At 41.0% G+C, this 15,944-nt stretch overlaps 2 protein-coding genes across 5 annotated transcripts in view; one reads left to right on the top strand and one right to left on the bottom strand.

Moving 5' to 3' along the window:
* The window catches only part of LOC116394172 (microtubule-associated tumor suppressor 1 homolog), a 60,359-nt gene extending 49,710 nt beyond the window's left edge, over positions 1 to 10,649 (top strand). For all 4 annotated transcript variants that reach the window (XM_031867047.1, XM_031867045.1, XM_031867044.1 and 1 more), the window contains exons 8-16: positions 1,086 to 1,152; positions 5,063 to 5,186; positions 5,380 to 5,470; positions 6,354 to 6,459; positions 6,698 to 6,756; positions 7,673 to 7,771; positions 8,108 to 8,224; positions 8,471 to 8,568; positions 9,236 to 10,649. In XM_031867047.1, coding sequence (XP_031722907.1) covers positions 1,086 to 1,152; positions 5,063 to 5,186; positions 5,380 to 5,470; positions 6,354 to 6,459; positions 6,698 to 6,756; positions 7,673 to 7,771; positions 8,108 to 8,224; positions 8,471 to 8,568; positions 9,236 to 9,449 — 975 coding nt within the window. In that variant the 3' untranslated portion in view covers positions 9,450 to 10,649. The remainder of the gene's footprint in view (positions 1 to 1,085; positions 1,153 to 5,062; positions 5,187 to 5,379; positions 5,471 to 6,353; positions 6,460 to 6,697; positions 6,757 to 7,672; positions 7,772 to 8,107; positions 8,225 to 8,470; positions 8,569 to 9,235) is intronic.
* Positions 10,650 to 14,622, bottom strand: LOC116394176 (fibrinogen-like protein 1). The gene is made up of 7 exons (XM_031867052.1): positions 14,186 to 14,622; positions 13,362 to 13,530; positions 12,312 to 12,471; positions 12,092 to 12,189; positions 11,923 to 12,011; positions 11,219 to 11,424; positions 10,650 to 11,002 (listed from the first exon to the last, which is right to left on the bottom strand). The coding sequence occupies exons 1-7, from the start codon at positions 14,240 to 14,242 to the stop codon at positions 10,786 to 10,788; spliced, it is 996 nt and encodes a 331-aa protein (XP_031722912.1). The 5' UTR covers positions 14,243 to 14,622; the 3' UTR covers positions 10,650 to 10,785.
* Positions 14,623 to 15,944: the final 1,322 nt, after the last annotated feature.

Below are 15,944 nucleotides of genomic sequence, written 5' to 3'. Positions count from 1 at the left end.
TGTGTGTGTGTGTGTGTGTGTGTGTGTGTGTGTGTGTGTGTGTGTGTTGTGGTCTTGTGTTGGCAGCTTTACAGTCTTTCTGGTAGAGTAAAATTAATTTAAAATACAGTATATAAAGTGCATTCTTTGATGTTAGTCTCTAAGTCTAAACTTAATAGTGTGATCCTATTCCTTCAGGTCAGGGATGTGATATCACAGGCAGGTTTTTTTCATTACATTAGTCACTTTAGCAGACGCTTTTATCCAAAGCGACTTACAATTCAGATTCTATCACATTTCTACACCGTAGACACAACTACGGAAGCAATGTTGGGGTTAAGTGTCTTGCTCAAGGACACATCGCCATGCGACTAGCAGAGCCGGAGCCAGGGATTGAACCGCCGACCCTCTGATTGAAAGACGGCCCTGCCACTTAGCCACAGTCGCCCCACAGTCGCCCTTTTCAGGATGTTCTTTTGTTCATTCTTAATTGGAGGAACCTTTAAAAGTAGTATTTTACTGGGACACTCTTTCCTTACTTTTTCGGGTCAGTTACAGGTGCTGCTGATGTGAGCAGTTCAAGATTGGGTGTTTTCAGCCATGATGGATGTTATTTTCTTGATTGTTTTAGGACAAGATAGAATCTTAAACTTGCTCTAATATTTGGCTTTTATCAGCATTATTACACATGGTCACAACCTCTCCAACCACAGCTGACCTTTACAAAAGTTTTCTGTAGTGAACTTTGAGGCCAGTGATTGCATCACTTATCTGTGATAAGTACAAATTTTCAAACACACAATGGCAAATGTCATTCAATCATTCATTCTTCACCATATAGTTCATGACATAATGCTTTCCCAAAGTCATGGTGAGAAATATTTAACCCTTGATGGTGTTCTGACATCATCTCAGTGCATCGTAGAAATAAGTGTAAAATCCTTGGTCACTAACTGAGAGCTGCACAGATAGGGGGAGGAATAGAATGACCTGACTATATCTAACACACTATAGTCCTCCACATAGAATTCCCTATATAGTGTGTACTGAATAGTGATCAATTTCTGCTCATATCTGACTGAAGAGTCATCTTCTCTTCTGTGCAGCGTGAGCAAGCCCTGAAGCAGAAGAAGGGGTTGTCGCTGGAACTGGCAAACCTTCGAGACGAACTGGGTAAGAGACTGTCTCTCTGCACATCCACACACCACCATGCTCTCTCTCTCTCGATCTCGCTCGCTCGCTCTCTCTCTCGCGCGCTCTCTCTCGCTCTCTCGCTCTCTTTTTCTTTCTCTCTTTTTCTCTCTGCATTTGCATATGACACGCAAATACAAAGCTTATCAAGGACAGGTCAACTGCCTTTTAAAAGCTGGTGTATTTCTGTTGTAATACTGAGGTGCAGCTGCTTCTCATTCTTAGCAAAGGCTCAGAGCAAGAGAAGCCTTCGCGCAGGATGAAACCTGCCAACATATCCGTCATCCGCACTGTGCACCTGTGTTTTTCTGAGTTTATTATGTGCACATGAGGACCAGTGCATTATACATTAACATCAATGAGTTGTACGGGTTTCAATTTTGAGACATTATTTTAATTACAATGAACAGGTTAAACAATGTGACAGCCTAAAGCAGTCGGTGCAACTGGGTTGGATTTACAATTAAATCTGGATTGTTGCTTTACAGCACAAACATGAATAGCTTTATGGCAGAAAACAGTAAAGTCAAATTTAAACTTTTGAATACAGTTCAAAAGTTTGGAATCAGCTGTTATATTGCTGTTCTTCTTCTTTCCTTCACTGATAACTATTTGAACAGAGATAAAAAACGAAAAAAAACCGGTAGAATTCAAACACAAAATCTACATTTGAAATAATTTTGGCCCTAAAAGTTAGTTGATGTCCCGACAGAATTCTTAATTTGTTTTCCAGTCCAGAAAACGGGAAGTGACCCTCCATTATTACTGAATCACAACGGTGCAACTGGGTTCTAAATACTGAGTTAATCTATTTTTCTTCTCAGTGGTTAGATTTAAAGTCCCAGCGAAAGACATTATCTTCTGTACTGTAAGAAGTTTCATGCTAGGCTTCACTTTTAATTTACCAATGACTGGTGATTTGTTCTATTCTTAGGCAACTGTTGCTTTGGAGGATTTTTATCTCTTTCTGCCCTTTCAATTGTCAGTCTGGTTGAACCATTGTACAGTGTTTCGTTCTCTAGCAAAATAACTATTATTTGCCCACACAAGTCCACTACTATGAGGATCAGCATACAAAGGCCTCTCCTAATTCCACCACTGCACTTCACAACGATCTTGGGTCACAAGTGAAACATCCAACACAATTGTGGCAGATAAGTAATACTTGAATGACAACAGATCACCTGGCACTGCTGCTGGTTTCCTAATCATGTTCAGAAAATGATTAGGAAACAGTGCGTGCGTGGTATGTGACTCAGTAGTTTGGCAGTCTGCCATTTAGTCTGTCATTGAGACGTTGCAGTCTGCCATTTAGTCTGTCATTGAGACGTTGCATGAGTTCTACATTGATGGTTACAAACAATGTCCTTACAATTAGTTGGCTTCTATTTGGGGATCTGAACACATCAACTGACAATCCACTGGAAATAATTACGCTTTGTGTGCTAAATAATAACTGATACTGGTATGTATGCATTTAGTCAGATAGCTGGCAGTGTGTATCATGTCAATAGCAGCTCTGCCTGTTTGGCTGATAGAACAGGATTAAAGAAGATCTCACACATACACACCTACTGTCAAACTAACACACCATAGTGACACACAAACAGTGCACTGTATTTACAGTACATGGCAACATGAAGGCATGTATTTCTGCACACAAACATGCACATGGAAATATGCACTCACACGCATGCATATCTGTATATTAAGAGTAACCGCGACTAATTTAAGTATAAGCATTTCAGTACACTTTGCTCTGAATGCCATGTTAAATTTGGCTTCCATATGTACACTCACACTTCATGCACACTGCTGCACATGCCAGGCACCACAAACACACACACACACACAGCAGCAGAGCACATCCTGAAAGCCTTTTTCCTGTTCACCATCACGTTCTTCCTAAAACACCCCCTCTCTTTCCACTGAACCTCTGTCCATCATTCTGAGCCACAGTGACTATAATCTTTTCTTTTACTGTGTGTTTGACCTGTGGCTCATATCTTTACGCACAGAGCTGAGGAATGTCAGCTATGTATAGATCCCTGCTGTTACCACACACACACAGTTTTCTGTTAAACCTTCATAGTCTCCAAGTCAAACTGAACGGGAATGACCTGTTCCCGTTCAGGTTTTAATAGTTTGCCTGTGAAGTTTTACAATGTGGAGTTACACTGGCATCAATATAGAAATTGTAGGCACTGCACTTGCACTCTGCCCTGGGGAGAGTGCAAGCCCTCCAATAATGTATTAGATGGCAAGCGCTAGGTTCTTGCCTGTGATTCAGACACTTCTAAGATAAGCCTGTGTTAAAAGAACTGTCACGAAATAACTGTTAGTGCCATTTGCTATATTTTCCCTGGAAAAGGCAAACACACATCTCCACCACATCTTTTTCGGGGAGGGGTGATAGTCAGTAGCGCAAACAAAATGTATACAGGTAGACATTTTCACACTAGGGAGATTAAGAGGGGTCTCTTCTGAAATGATGTCATTATATTTCACCGCCACCTGCCAAGCACCTGCTGTTACACACAACACACACACACAGTTTGTGTTGTCCAGTCTATGATAGAGAGCAAGCTTGTGTTTAAGCTGCTCTCAGCTGTCGCGGGCTTTGTGTCTCCATCACCATGGTGACAGGCTCTTTCACTCACACTATAGGCCTCCATTCAGAGGGAAACAGCAACTGTCCCAGCTACAGCCAGTTGTTAGCAACCAGTTATATCTTGTTATTCCAGGCACAGTCTGTGTGTGTGTGAGCGTGTGTGTGTGTGCGTGTGTGTGTGTGTGTGTGTGTGTGTGTGTGTGTGTGTGTGTGTGTGTGTGTGTGTGTGTGTAAAGTTTTTTTTAATTTTTTTTTAATCAAATGTACCTTTCAAGCGATGGCATCCATATGTTGCTGGTGGATGACTGGTTCTGCTGCTCCAATACAGAACGCACTGAGTGATAGATCACTGCTTTAAAAGCTAACTAAATATTTCAGGTTTAGAAACAGACTTGAATTAAAATGTCGTGTAATGATGACGAAGACGTAAAGACATAGAAGCATGTATGTGCTTGTGAGAGAGAGAATGAATCCTGCTGCATACTTCTGAGCTGACTTGCAGATGTTTCAGGGTTGTCTGCTGTAAGAGTAATTAAATTGGAATGTGGTTGTCAGGGAATGCTGAGGAAGACAAGCCACACAAACACAAAGAAAAAATTATTCATTACCTCTTTAGACACCGACTGTTCCAGGCATGTCCCATCTCAGTATATTCTGGAGTGAACTAACATAATGTGATATGATGATTGTTGTTAAAATGGTAAATGTTCAAAATAGTAGCTTGTATTGGCTAACCAACTTCACATCTGGCCTCCAGTCCCCTAACGTCTGCCCTCAAAAAGGATTTATAACTGAGATCTTATGTTGTGTAATAAACTGCTGATTCCAAATCAGGTCATTCTGTTCTCTCCTCATCCAAGATATTTTTTGGTCTTGTGTGTGTGTGTGTGTGTGTGTGTGTGTGTGTGTGTGTGTGTGTGTATATATATATATATATATATATATATATATATATAGTTATATATAGTTAAATATAGTTAAATATATAATATATTAAATTATATATTCTGTTTGTGCAGCTCTGTGCTCTAATACAATTAGTCATTCAGTTTTGTTTTCTATCACTGTATTTTTGAGATATTGTTTCACAAAATGTTTAATTCTAGTTGAGTTTATGCTCTTTTTGTACTGTACATTCTTAATAAAAGAATGCTTTACTGCTCATTTCATATGAAATATTGATCCCTAAACTGAAGTCCAGGTACTTTCACTGCTCATTGAAGTGTTTTCAGTCAGAAGCACATACTAACATTTCCTCTGGCTCTTCTTGTCTCCTTCCAGTCGCATCGTCACAGTGCTGCGAGCGTCTCCAGAAGGGGAAGGAGGAGGTGCGCGTCAGCTTGCAGGAGGCCTTGAACAGGCTGCAGAAGCAGCACAAGGAAGAGCTTGTGCAGCTGGAGGACAGGTGCGGCATTTCCTTCTGCTGATGTGCTCACAGCTGGACACTCAGCCTCACACAGTACATGGAATATATATATATATATATATAACTCCTAAGTGTTACCACGCTATTGTTTAGAAATGAAAGCCTGCACTGATTCCACTGTTCTCTGCAAGTAACTTGTGTCTCAAATTTAATGTTCCTCTTTGTGTGTCAGATTGAGGAGTTTTTACCAAACGGAGTGGGACAAAGTCCACCAGACGTACCAGGAGGAGGCCAACAAATGTCGCATGTTGATGGAACAGCAGGTCGGAACATACACACACGTACACCCACACACTGTGTTGTTACAGTCACTTAAGTGTATACAGTAACAAGGAGTTACCTGTAAAATGATCTTTAGAGCCTTCGTCTCTCACATAAAACCAAGTCTTATTATGAAACATTGACAGAGTTGAACACAACAGGTAACAAAGACAACCCTCCCTCACACAATGCAACACGACATGTCATACATGGATTTAATGGGTTCATAAATCGCTGAACAGCTAACATGTGTGCAAGAAAACAGTTTGATATGTGGTCAGTGCACGTTTGTCTGATCATCTCTGAATCTTGAGCATTATTATCTGAGATAATAACTCTGATTGGTTCACAGGAGGTTGGTGTGACTCGCAAAAGCTTAGATTTAGCACACACCTCATAAAAGGTGTTCATAAAAAAATCTCTGCCAGAGATTCACGAGTGTCTCCATGGTTACGCCTCTGAATCAGTTGATTGCAGTTATCAGTAAACGTACTGCAGCCTGAAGAATAACGTGAGCCTTAAGTTACTTTATGGTCAGCAGTTACATGCGTAACCAATTTGATCAGAGCAGAGCATTTCAAAAAAATGTCCACACTTTTCATCCATGTAAACGCGTTGTGTTTGTGCTGCAGCAACACCTCCCACCTCCCCACAGACACTTTCAACTTTTTGTCTAATCCAAAGATGTGACCCAAAAGTCTGCACTACAGTTGTAATAGAAGAATCACAATGCTTTTTCTAATAACCAGATACTGACAATAACAGTACCAGAAGCTCAAACAAACTAGCAGTAAGAGGGAGAGATTCAATCAGACATTTCTTAGTTTCTCTTGGCTTCACTTAAGTCCTTTGCACACCGGCCTGATTTGTGCCTACATCCTTTAGGTGGAGGAAGTGAGGAGCCGACAGGAAGCAGAGAGGAAAAACCAGGAAGTGAGTCACAGCCAGAAGATGGAGTCTCTCAAACTGCAGTATGAGATCTCCTTACAAGGTGTGTGCAGGACCAACATATACAACACCTTTCACAGCTCAACATTTGGAATAGTCTATTACCGGCTAAACAAAGCTGAGGACTTTACACATTTAACCATCTTAAGCGATTTATATGTTGAACTGTTCAGGCATTTATCGCTTTGATATATTGAATTACATTTTCAAGATGAGTCATTACTGATTTGTCAGGCAGTTTGCTCGATCATTTTATGCTAATGTATGTTTGTGTATTTCAGAGCTGAATAGGATCCAGAACCTGAACAAAACACTGAAGGATACCGAAACATCTCTTTCTGTAAGAGACCTTAACACTGAAGTTTCAAAAGAAGGTGTACAACATCAACCTCGTAATGAAACAAACAGACACTTATTGTAGCATTTTTAAAACGTTCCTAGAACCAGAAACATGTTGTAATTCAAAGTGTAGTTCCCCCCCAAAAAAAAACAATATAACTGTATATAGTACTCACATTCCTAGGCTGTCTTTGGTCCCACAAAAGGTCAAATGGCATTGAGGAGAGCGGAGCCGAATTTTCGCTGAACTATTGCTAAACTAAACATTTCCTGATTAACCTGTGCAATGCTTTGTTTAGCAATGGTTTAGCAAAACTAGTTTGGATTTCCATGAGAATTGGATAATGCTGCACAATAGTTCAGAACGTTTTTCAGACATTTTATAACCTTTTTTTTGTATTTCAGTCGGCTTCCATCTGTTTGCAATGATATGCTTACAATTTTCAGGCTCTCCGCTTTCCTTAATGCCATTCAATAGAAAATCTTTTCTGGGTACTACGTACAATTTATTTTGTTTTGGAGTTAATTATCCTTTAAGAACAGAGTGTTAACGGTGAGTTTCAATTGTTTGCCTAATTTTGAAAGAGCCTGGTATGCACTGATCTATTTACTGTATCCTTAGTGACTCACTGCAGGGTGGTTAGATGTTTAGTATTTGCTCACTAAACAGGTGCTATCAAACAAGAAACTTTTCCAGTTTGGTTTGAAAAAATGCCTGATAACACAGCAATATTTTTTTTGCACTTTGTCACATCACTGGAGTCATTACTGACATCACTGGAGACATTACTGACACAGTTAGATGAGTTTACCTGCTACTGTTTTTCACTCTCAGGTGTCCTAACTTTGTAAGAACCAAAGCTCAGTGTTAACCCAATAATTCTTCTTTCTTTGTCCTCCTCTGTCCCTCTTACTAGGAGAGCATTTGTGAGCTGTCAGCAGAGAAGGGGGCTCTGAATGAGAAGCTGAAAGCAGAGGAGGAGAGGAGGAGGCAGATACTCACTGACAAGAATCTGGTAAAGTTGGTTACATCTGCAGTAATAGCTTTCTGTTATTGTTACTCTCTGCTCAGACAGAACACAAAGATTTTGGAGGCTGTGGCGATTGATAGACAATATTGGTCTGAATCTGTTTATCTGCTTCCCCCTGCTGGTTTGGGAGAGTTAAACACTCAACTTTAACTCACACTTAAAACACATTTGACTTAATTCACATCCATTGTAGGCTGTTTAGCTCACAAAAATGACATGATAAGCATGACCGCATGGTGACTTGGTATCAATATTACTATCTTTGTCTGTGCTTTCCCCACTGAGAGCATTCAAGTTTCATGTGTTTGTTTGTTTGTGCAGAAGGACTCCCACACAGTGTACCTGGAGCAGGAGCTGGACAGTCTTAAGGTGGTGCTGGAGATCAAAAACAACCAGCTGCACCAGAAGGAGAAGAAGCTCATGGAGATGGACAAACTGGTAGGCACCAGTCTTTCTCACATATTATCATCTTGGAGTGTTGGTTGCAGCACTGTGGTGGCATTTCCAGTCTCAGAAGAGTCTAATATTCCAAAAGTAATGTCCCTTTTGTACATTATTTTGAGGGGAGAATTGGTCAAATTGTAGATGAACACAAAACATACAGTCCAGCCATATTAACACTGTTGAGAGACTTGTATGCTTGTACACCCAACCAGTCTTTTTGTGTGGTGGTGTGTGTCACAGTTGGAGACTAATGTGAAACTAGAAGAGTGTCTGACGAAGGTCCAACAGGAGAACGAGGACTATAAGGCCAGGATGGACAAACACGCTGCTCTCTCCAAGTACGTACTCCAGGTGCTGTGTGTGTGAGATGGTGACTCATCTCTCTGCAGAGGCGTCTATCTTACCATCTGCTCTTACAGCAGGATTGTTAAGTCGATCTGCCTCCTGTTTTTCCTCCACTTCTCGCTCAGTTATCCATCGACCTCTGCTTCATGACTCAATTAGACCTGTAACTCAACCCAAATTATCATCATGAATGTAAAGAACAAATATGGCCTTTGTTTTTGTTGTGAGGACTCAAAGCTGTCAGCATGCGCAGGAAGGTAGACAGGCAGGCATGAAATGATTGCATGGGCTTATTGCAGTCCTGCGACAACCACAGATACCTTGTCCTTTTCTCATAGCATCTGATTTATTGGGATGTAAAGACAATTTCCAGTTAAAGCAGACCGGTGAAAACATGGAAATTTGTTACAATAGCAGGAGTATATTTTGTTGGATCACACATGGACGGTTGACCTCTGTTAGTTCTTGTTTGAGAGTTCAGTTTACCTTTGAAAAAGTTGACGTGCGTGAAGCACTTATTAAATCCAAGTTCAGTTAATTCCTTTCAAATCGTTTCAACATCCTTTTTAACGTTTCAAATCGTTTCAACATTAGAGTCCAGTCTGATAGCCTCAGTGTTTCTCCCCTCAGCTCACTCCAGCTCTCTGTCTCCCCCTGCAGGCATTTGTCCAGTGAACAGGCCAAACTCCAGCAGATGCTGCAGAAAGAGTCCAAGGTCAACAAGCATCTGTCCATGGAGAACGAGGAGCTGCTGTGGAAGCTGCACAATGGTGACCTGCTGGCGAGTCCCAGCCGCCTCTCACCCACCTCGCTCTTCGGCTCACCGCGCAACTCTGTCTCCATCCCCACAATTGCACCCTTATCGCCCAGATAACCCCAGCAACGAATGACAAACCATTCCTCTCCTGTGACCTCCTACTTGTCCTTGTCACCTTTACAAGAGAAAGACCAGTCACAGCAGTGTTGCTGGATATTAATGATAAACTTGTACATTTGGAATAAATTGCTTAAAAGACGCTTCTCTTGAAAGTAAAAAGACATTGCAGTGGCACCAATGCACTTATGTCTGAGAGTGGGACTGACCTTGCTCTCTACCAAATGCCTGGTTCTCCAACAAACCTTTCTTCTTTTTGTGAAGAAAGCATTAATAACAGGCACACCTCAGGGTCTGTACAAGGCTCCTCACTCTTGTTATGACTATCCTAACCTGTTTTTCCAATATGTTGTACAGTTTAAGTCCCGCTCATCCTGTTCTTTTATACCGCTCTTTCTTAAGAGGTGGATGAGAAAAACTTTGGATTTGTGGCGTATGTAGGTTTGTGGAAAGAGACTCAAAGTTGTTTGGGTTTGGCAAATCATAAAATGACGGGTACCTCTCGGTGGATTAGCATGGATTCTTTTGCCTTTTCCCTTCTTTTTAAAGAGGACGTTTTTCCCCCAAACAGCGAAGTTCAATCACTTATTTGCTTTGGACCTCTGGAAGAAGTGGATGAACTTGGTGTCCTTCTGTGGGCAAACAGGAACTCATATTCAGTTTGTTCATCTGAAGAACTGACCGAAACTACTGACATGATCCTTTGATCCAATGGATGTCTGTTCCTCCATGTAAACTCCTCACAACCTCTACGTGGAATGTAATCACCTTTGGATGTTAATCTGAGCAGCCCAGTTTAGAGACACAAACACTATCTCAGAGCCAAATATGCAGAAGAAGTGTGCTGGCCGGGACAGTGTTCACCCCCTTTACCAATTCCTTTCAATCTCACATTAACAAAGACATAAGACCCCCCCATCCCGCCCCACAGCCTCTAAATCACCTTGTGCCCAAACAGAAACAAGGCAAAGCTGAACTAGTGGCTGATCAGTTATCTGTCTTTGCTTTGGGTCACGTGATCATTTCCATAAAGAAAACTCCCAGACTCTCCCTAACTGGCCGGTAACTGGCCTGTTTTACAGAATCACTTTGTCTGTCTAGTGTCTGTCCTGTAAAACCTCAGATGTACCCAGTTTGCCTCAATTCTCTATGTTCAGTTTTCTTTTGGACACGGAATAAATATAATGACATTAGATCAAGGCAACATTGTTTAATTTTCAATATCAAAATAAATGCAATGGTTTACATTTCTGAAAGTCAAAAAGGCGAGTACACGATGTGAGTGAGATGACACTGATTTCACCCTGTGTCACATGTTGCTTCCACCACTTGCTCGCTATCGGCCATGAGGAACTTCAATGACGTTGCCTGCCGCTTTGCTGGGGTCGAGTTGAACTGGTGGCGGATGCTCGAGGTCAGCGGCTCGTACCATCATAACCACGGATTTGATGGAGTACCACCACCCATGCCATGTGTACCACACCACCCCATCATCGGTCATCGCTTGATACGGCCCTTTGTAGTAGTGACCGTTCAAGTTGCCTGAATCGCACCTGTGATTAGGACGTAAAATAAAAAGAAATATAGGAGACACTTGGCCAGCAGTAACTACTGTATAAATATACTGGTGTGTGAGTGTGTGGATTGCCATTTTGAACTTTGCTCCCTTGTTTTTCCTCTATTCATTTGCACATGTGGTTCTTCACAGCATAACTGTAGTGCCACAGTGAGACTGACTGAAGTATTTAGTTTCTAAGTATTAAGTATACCTGCTGAACCACCAGCCTGACTTGCTGTGTCTGATACACCTGGCGTCCTTTTCCGCGTCGCCGCCATTTAGCCGGTCAAAGGTGCTGAACTTGACCCCACTGTCTGGACCAGTCCATTTCTTCCCAGCAGAGGGGGAACCACGGACGTCAGCCAGGGCATCTCCTGCATTCCCAGTGTACTCTCCCACATGTAACTGGTACTGGTCCTTTGAGTGAACAGGGGAGTCAAAGAAAAGAGTTTTGAATGAATCATTGGTGTTTCAAAAGCGCTTTGGTATTTTTACATGGAGCCAGATGTCCTGCTGTTGTTTCCATACATAGACTAAATAAGGAGCCTACTGTTATGGGAAATGAATAGAGGGCAAGGTTAAAGACTGACAAAGAATGCTAATCAGAAGAGAGACAGACGGACAGAAGAGAGGGTTACAAACTTTTTTTACAAGATGGAAAAATAATGCAGTGGATTACAGACAGAAATTGATGTAATACAGTCTGCAGAATTTAAATCATTTTCCAAAAATGCGTTAATTCCACAAAGGAGAATGAGATTTTTTTAAATGTAAACTTGGTTCAAAATGTTGAATCCTGTTGAAGGAATCAACTTTTGGTTGCTATAACTCGTATTACAACCCTCACCTGAGACAAGGTCTCTTTTTATTTTTACACTCTCCTACTTGTTTGTTTTTACAGTGTCTCTCTTTCACCTTTTCATCATCCACATTGAAGTTCTTGTACTCTGCATAGCGCTGATTTCCCTCAAAGTCCTCCATGTTGATCCGCAGGTCGTAGTTTCCTAGAAGACACCGAGTTACAGAGGCAACGCTCCTATTATGAATAAATCGTGTACACACACGCACATACAGATAGACGCACCTTGTGAAGTGAGATCGTGGAGAGGTTTATTGCCCAACCAGAATTCTCCATCAGGTGAGTAGAGGTCTCCAAATCCATGCTTGTACTCCACCCACGCTCTGCACACAACCGGGGCACATACTGATTTTACATTCACTCACAATGTCAAATTTCTCGACACATGCAGATTGTCAATTCCAATTTTTTATGTGTGTCAAGATGACACACCACACACACACACCTGTCAAAGCTCTCTTTGCCGTCTTTCCTCCTCTGGAAGACAGTCCATCCTCCTCCGTTGTTCATGTCACAGTAGACGCTCAGAGCGGTGTGAGAGCCGTCTGGACGTATCACATACAGCCCACTGGCCACGTTATCGTCTGCAAACACCTCAGAGCAGTCTGAATGTACAAAGATATTCAAAATTAAATATTCAAACCAGGTAGATAAAGGAAACAAACAATAGATGCAAACAAACACAAAAACTTATTTGCTTTACATTTTTGTGAGATTTTTCTTAGCTGAAGAGTTTTTTTCCCCCTGTGAAGCAGCTGCAGGGTCACGTGGAGGTGTTGACTAAGCAAAATGGTAACTGCTGATTGGCTGCTCGATAAAAGTTGGTTATCAGGGCTTTAAAGTACAAAGTTGTTTTGGCTAACAAGTTGTCCATTTACAAGTCCAGCAGGCACAAAGCAAGATTAGCATTCATTTGATTTCAGGTCACCAGATGAATGTAAGTTTGACATTCATTCTCCTTTGAGCTCTGTTTGGGTCTTCACCAACTCCTGTCTCTTTAGCCGCTAAATGCTCCACTATGTTCACCAGATAGTTCCAAACATTGTCTGTCGTTTGGTGCTGGGCAGGTAGCGTACTGTGGCTTAGTGTTTAAAACACCTGCTGCAGCTGGATAGTTCATACAACTACAATTGTTATGAGAGGCTAAATGGCTCTGTAACGGAGGGAAACTGCAGAGTTGGGGATTATTCTCTCTGGGTTTGCCACTACAATATATATTTTGTATATATACACATGATCTAATAAGAATTTATACCATTGTAGTGGTAAGTAACAAACAATAAACAGTACTTTTTCCTTAAAATAATTTTCTTTTTTACTTTATCATTGAATAATTAAAAACACTAATTAGCATAGCTCTAACACTTGTGCTAAAGACTCTGCCAGGACTTAAGCCGGTAGTATAAGTAGCTAGTAATTAAGCTAGGCAGGTAGCCTATAAGAAGCCTTAAAGTGAAGGCAGATACAATTAACACAAATGGAAATCTCTCCCTACCTCTATAGAGATTCTTGGGGCCCAGGTATGAGTTGGGTATGTATTCCAGCTGCTGGGCCTGGCTGTTGTGGAGCTCCTGGATGTAGCGATGCTGGTCGTTGATCACCTTCATCAGATCCCGGATCTCCGCTTCCAGACGGATCACCTTCTCCTCACATGGCACAGGAGCCTGGACAGAGAAAGAAAGACTAATTTAGTAACTGGTACATGCAGGGTTACAGTCAGAACCAGTCAACAACTTGCTTCTTGGATAAAAAACGCAACCGTTATGCAAAGAAAGTTAACCCTCTAAAATCTCCTTGGTCAGGAAACATAAATTGTCAGTTTAAGTGATGAACAAAGAGATAAGAATTTTAAAAAATCGATGATCCTTGCAGTTTTCAAACAATCCAACAAACCAAACGGGTGAAAAGGGCATGGAGGTCAGGATAACAACAAGGCTGCTGACACCTGTTCAGGTTTAATGTCAACCTCAAGATGTATTCTTGCATTGTTAGAGAGGCACGTTTTTAGTATGTCATTTATTTGGGGATCCGGTGTTACCCAGAGTAAAGCTGCTAAATAGGTTTTCATCTGTAACCACCTGGGTCAGTTGACACACAAGTAGCATAACTATCGAGAGCTATCGAGAGCAGTTAATGTTTTGTAAATGACATTTTTTAATACTATCACAACCACACAACAAATCTAATCACCTCTGTACTATGATTTGAAGGGAGAAATCTTACTTTACTTGCACAAAAAAAACTATCTGCACGGAAAATGGAATGATTAGAAAACAATAGTACAGTATAATATAGTGAAAATGAGCTGGTGTTTCTTACCGCCAGAAAGGCAGCTATGTGAAGAACAAAGGCCATTAATATCCTCAGCATTCCCATAATCAGTGATCTGATTGGTGACTGAATCAAACTGTCACACTCTCTGGTCTTTGCAGTCTTTAGAGTCTCACGGACTATCTCTCTCTCTCTCTCTCTTTCTCCTCCCTCTCTCTCATGTTGTTCGTTGCTTTCTCCCCATGACTCTGTATGGCTGGAGATTATTAGACTGCACGTGGACCAGTGACGTACCGTGAGGTTCGTGGCCGGTGAGGCACTGACTCTTTCAGATTTACAAATATATGAACCCAATAGAGTAGCTTAAATCACCATTCAATTGGCAGCTTGCACATTGACTACTGGTTGTTTTTCATATTTCAGATCAGCATTCTTTACACACACATAGGTACGGTACATATTTGATTCCACCGGGGGCGTGTGCTCCGCGATCTGCGACCTGCCCCACCGAGAGCGTTTCAGAAGCGGAGCGCGCGCTCGCCACCCGCAAAAATCGCGAGATCCCGCGATAATCCGCGTAACAACCACGGACGTATAAAGAGAACAAACACATAAAAGGTTACTTTACCTGTCCGACGTTGAATTGCTGTCAATTTGGTCATATTTTCCCGTTTTTTAAGCTTAGATATAGAATCTTCCATTTTTGCGGTCAAAGCTAAATATTTTCATACTTCACACAAAATATGTTTTTGTGTGAAGTTGTTTTAATAACTAAATAATAATAATAAATAGGAAGAAGATGATGAAGAAGTTATCAACACAGAAAAGTGGGTTTTATATTTTTTATATTAGAGAAAAACAAAAACGATAATAATGTAACATAAAGGATTTAAGGTATAAATAAACTAAAAGGTGCAATAAATGTAATGTAATGTAAAGTGCAACATAAATAGAGAGAATATATCAAGAAGACAGAAATATCCAAACCTGTTGTCTATTTCTACATAGTTGAAACAACAATAATAAATTGGAACAGAAACGATTTCAATAATCAGTAATACAGTAAAAAATTATAAAAATATTCTGTGTACATAAAGTTTATAAGCATTGGAATATTGGTGTGGGATCATTGATCAGGTGACAAGACCTAAAGTGTAGAGACAAGATGGTCACGGATCAGATATCCAACAATACTTTACACACGCGGGCCCCCGGCCTTAAAACAGTGACCGTTGTAAAGCCAAACTCTTTAACAGTGCGAAGAATTTTAGCAATTTAAAAATCCTGACTCAACGAATACGCTTCTACCTGACTCGTGTTTCAAAAATTGAGATTGCATCGTTGTGTTCAATTGTAGATTTGAGACGGAATCAAATCGTCATAATTAACAACTTACTTGTAAAAACTCACACACACATACACATAGACAGTTCCAAACATATTACGATGCTGGAGGGTTTTCATCTCCTGGCTTTTTTTCCAATAACACAGTTTCTTCAGCATAGCCCTCCATTCTTCGAATGACTTAGTGTCAGACTCTTGACAGTACCAGTGTTCCCAAAGTACTGAAGGTGTGATGGTGGCTTTCTGTCTTTGTTGCACTTTCTGCAAAGGATCACGTCTGTCTTTTTCACGTACTTTCTCTTGACGGTTCCAGTTTGCTCCATCTCCTATTTTCTTTTCCTGTACTGTAAGGACTCCCCACTAACTATTATTTGGCCATATTGCTGCATTAATTTAGCCTACAAGCGTCTCTGCTCAGCCATTATGAGCCTACCTGGTCCTGACAGCAAGCAAATTGAGAATT

This window comes from Anarrhichthys ocellatus, unplaced genomic scaffold (genome assembly GCF_004355925.1).
Source record: "Anarrhichthys ocellatus isolate YVR2014 unplaced genomic scaffold, GSC_Weel_1.0 scaffold38, whole genome shotgun sequence".
Classification (NCBI taxonomy): Eukaryota; Metazoa; Chordata; class Actinopteri; order Perciformes; family Anarhichadidae; genus Anarrhichthys; species Anarrhichthys ocellatus.
Note: the sequence above shows the minus strand (reverse complement) of the source record. Positions and strands in the feature narration are given on the sequence as shown.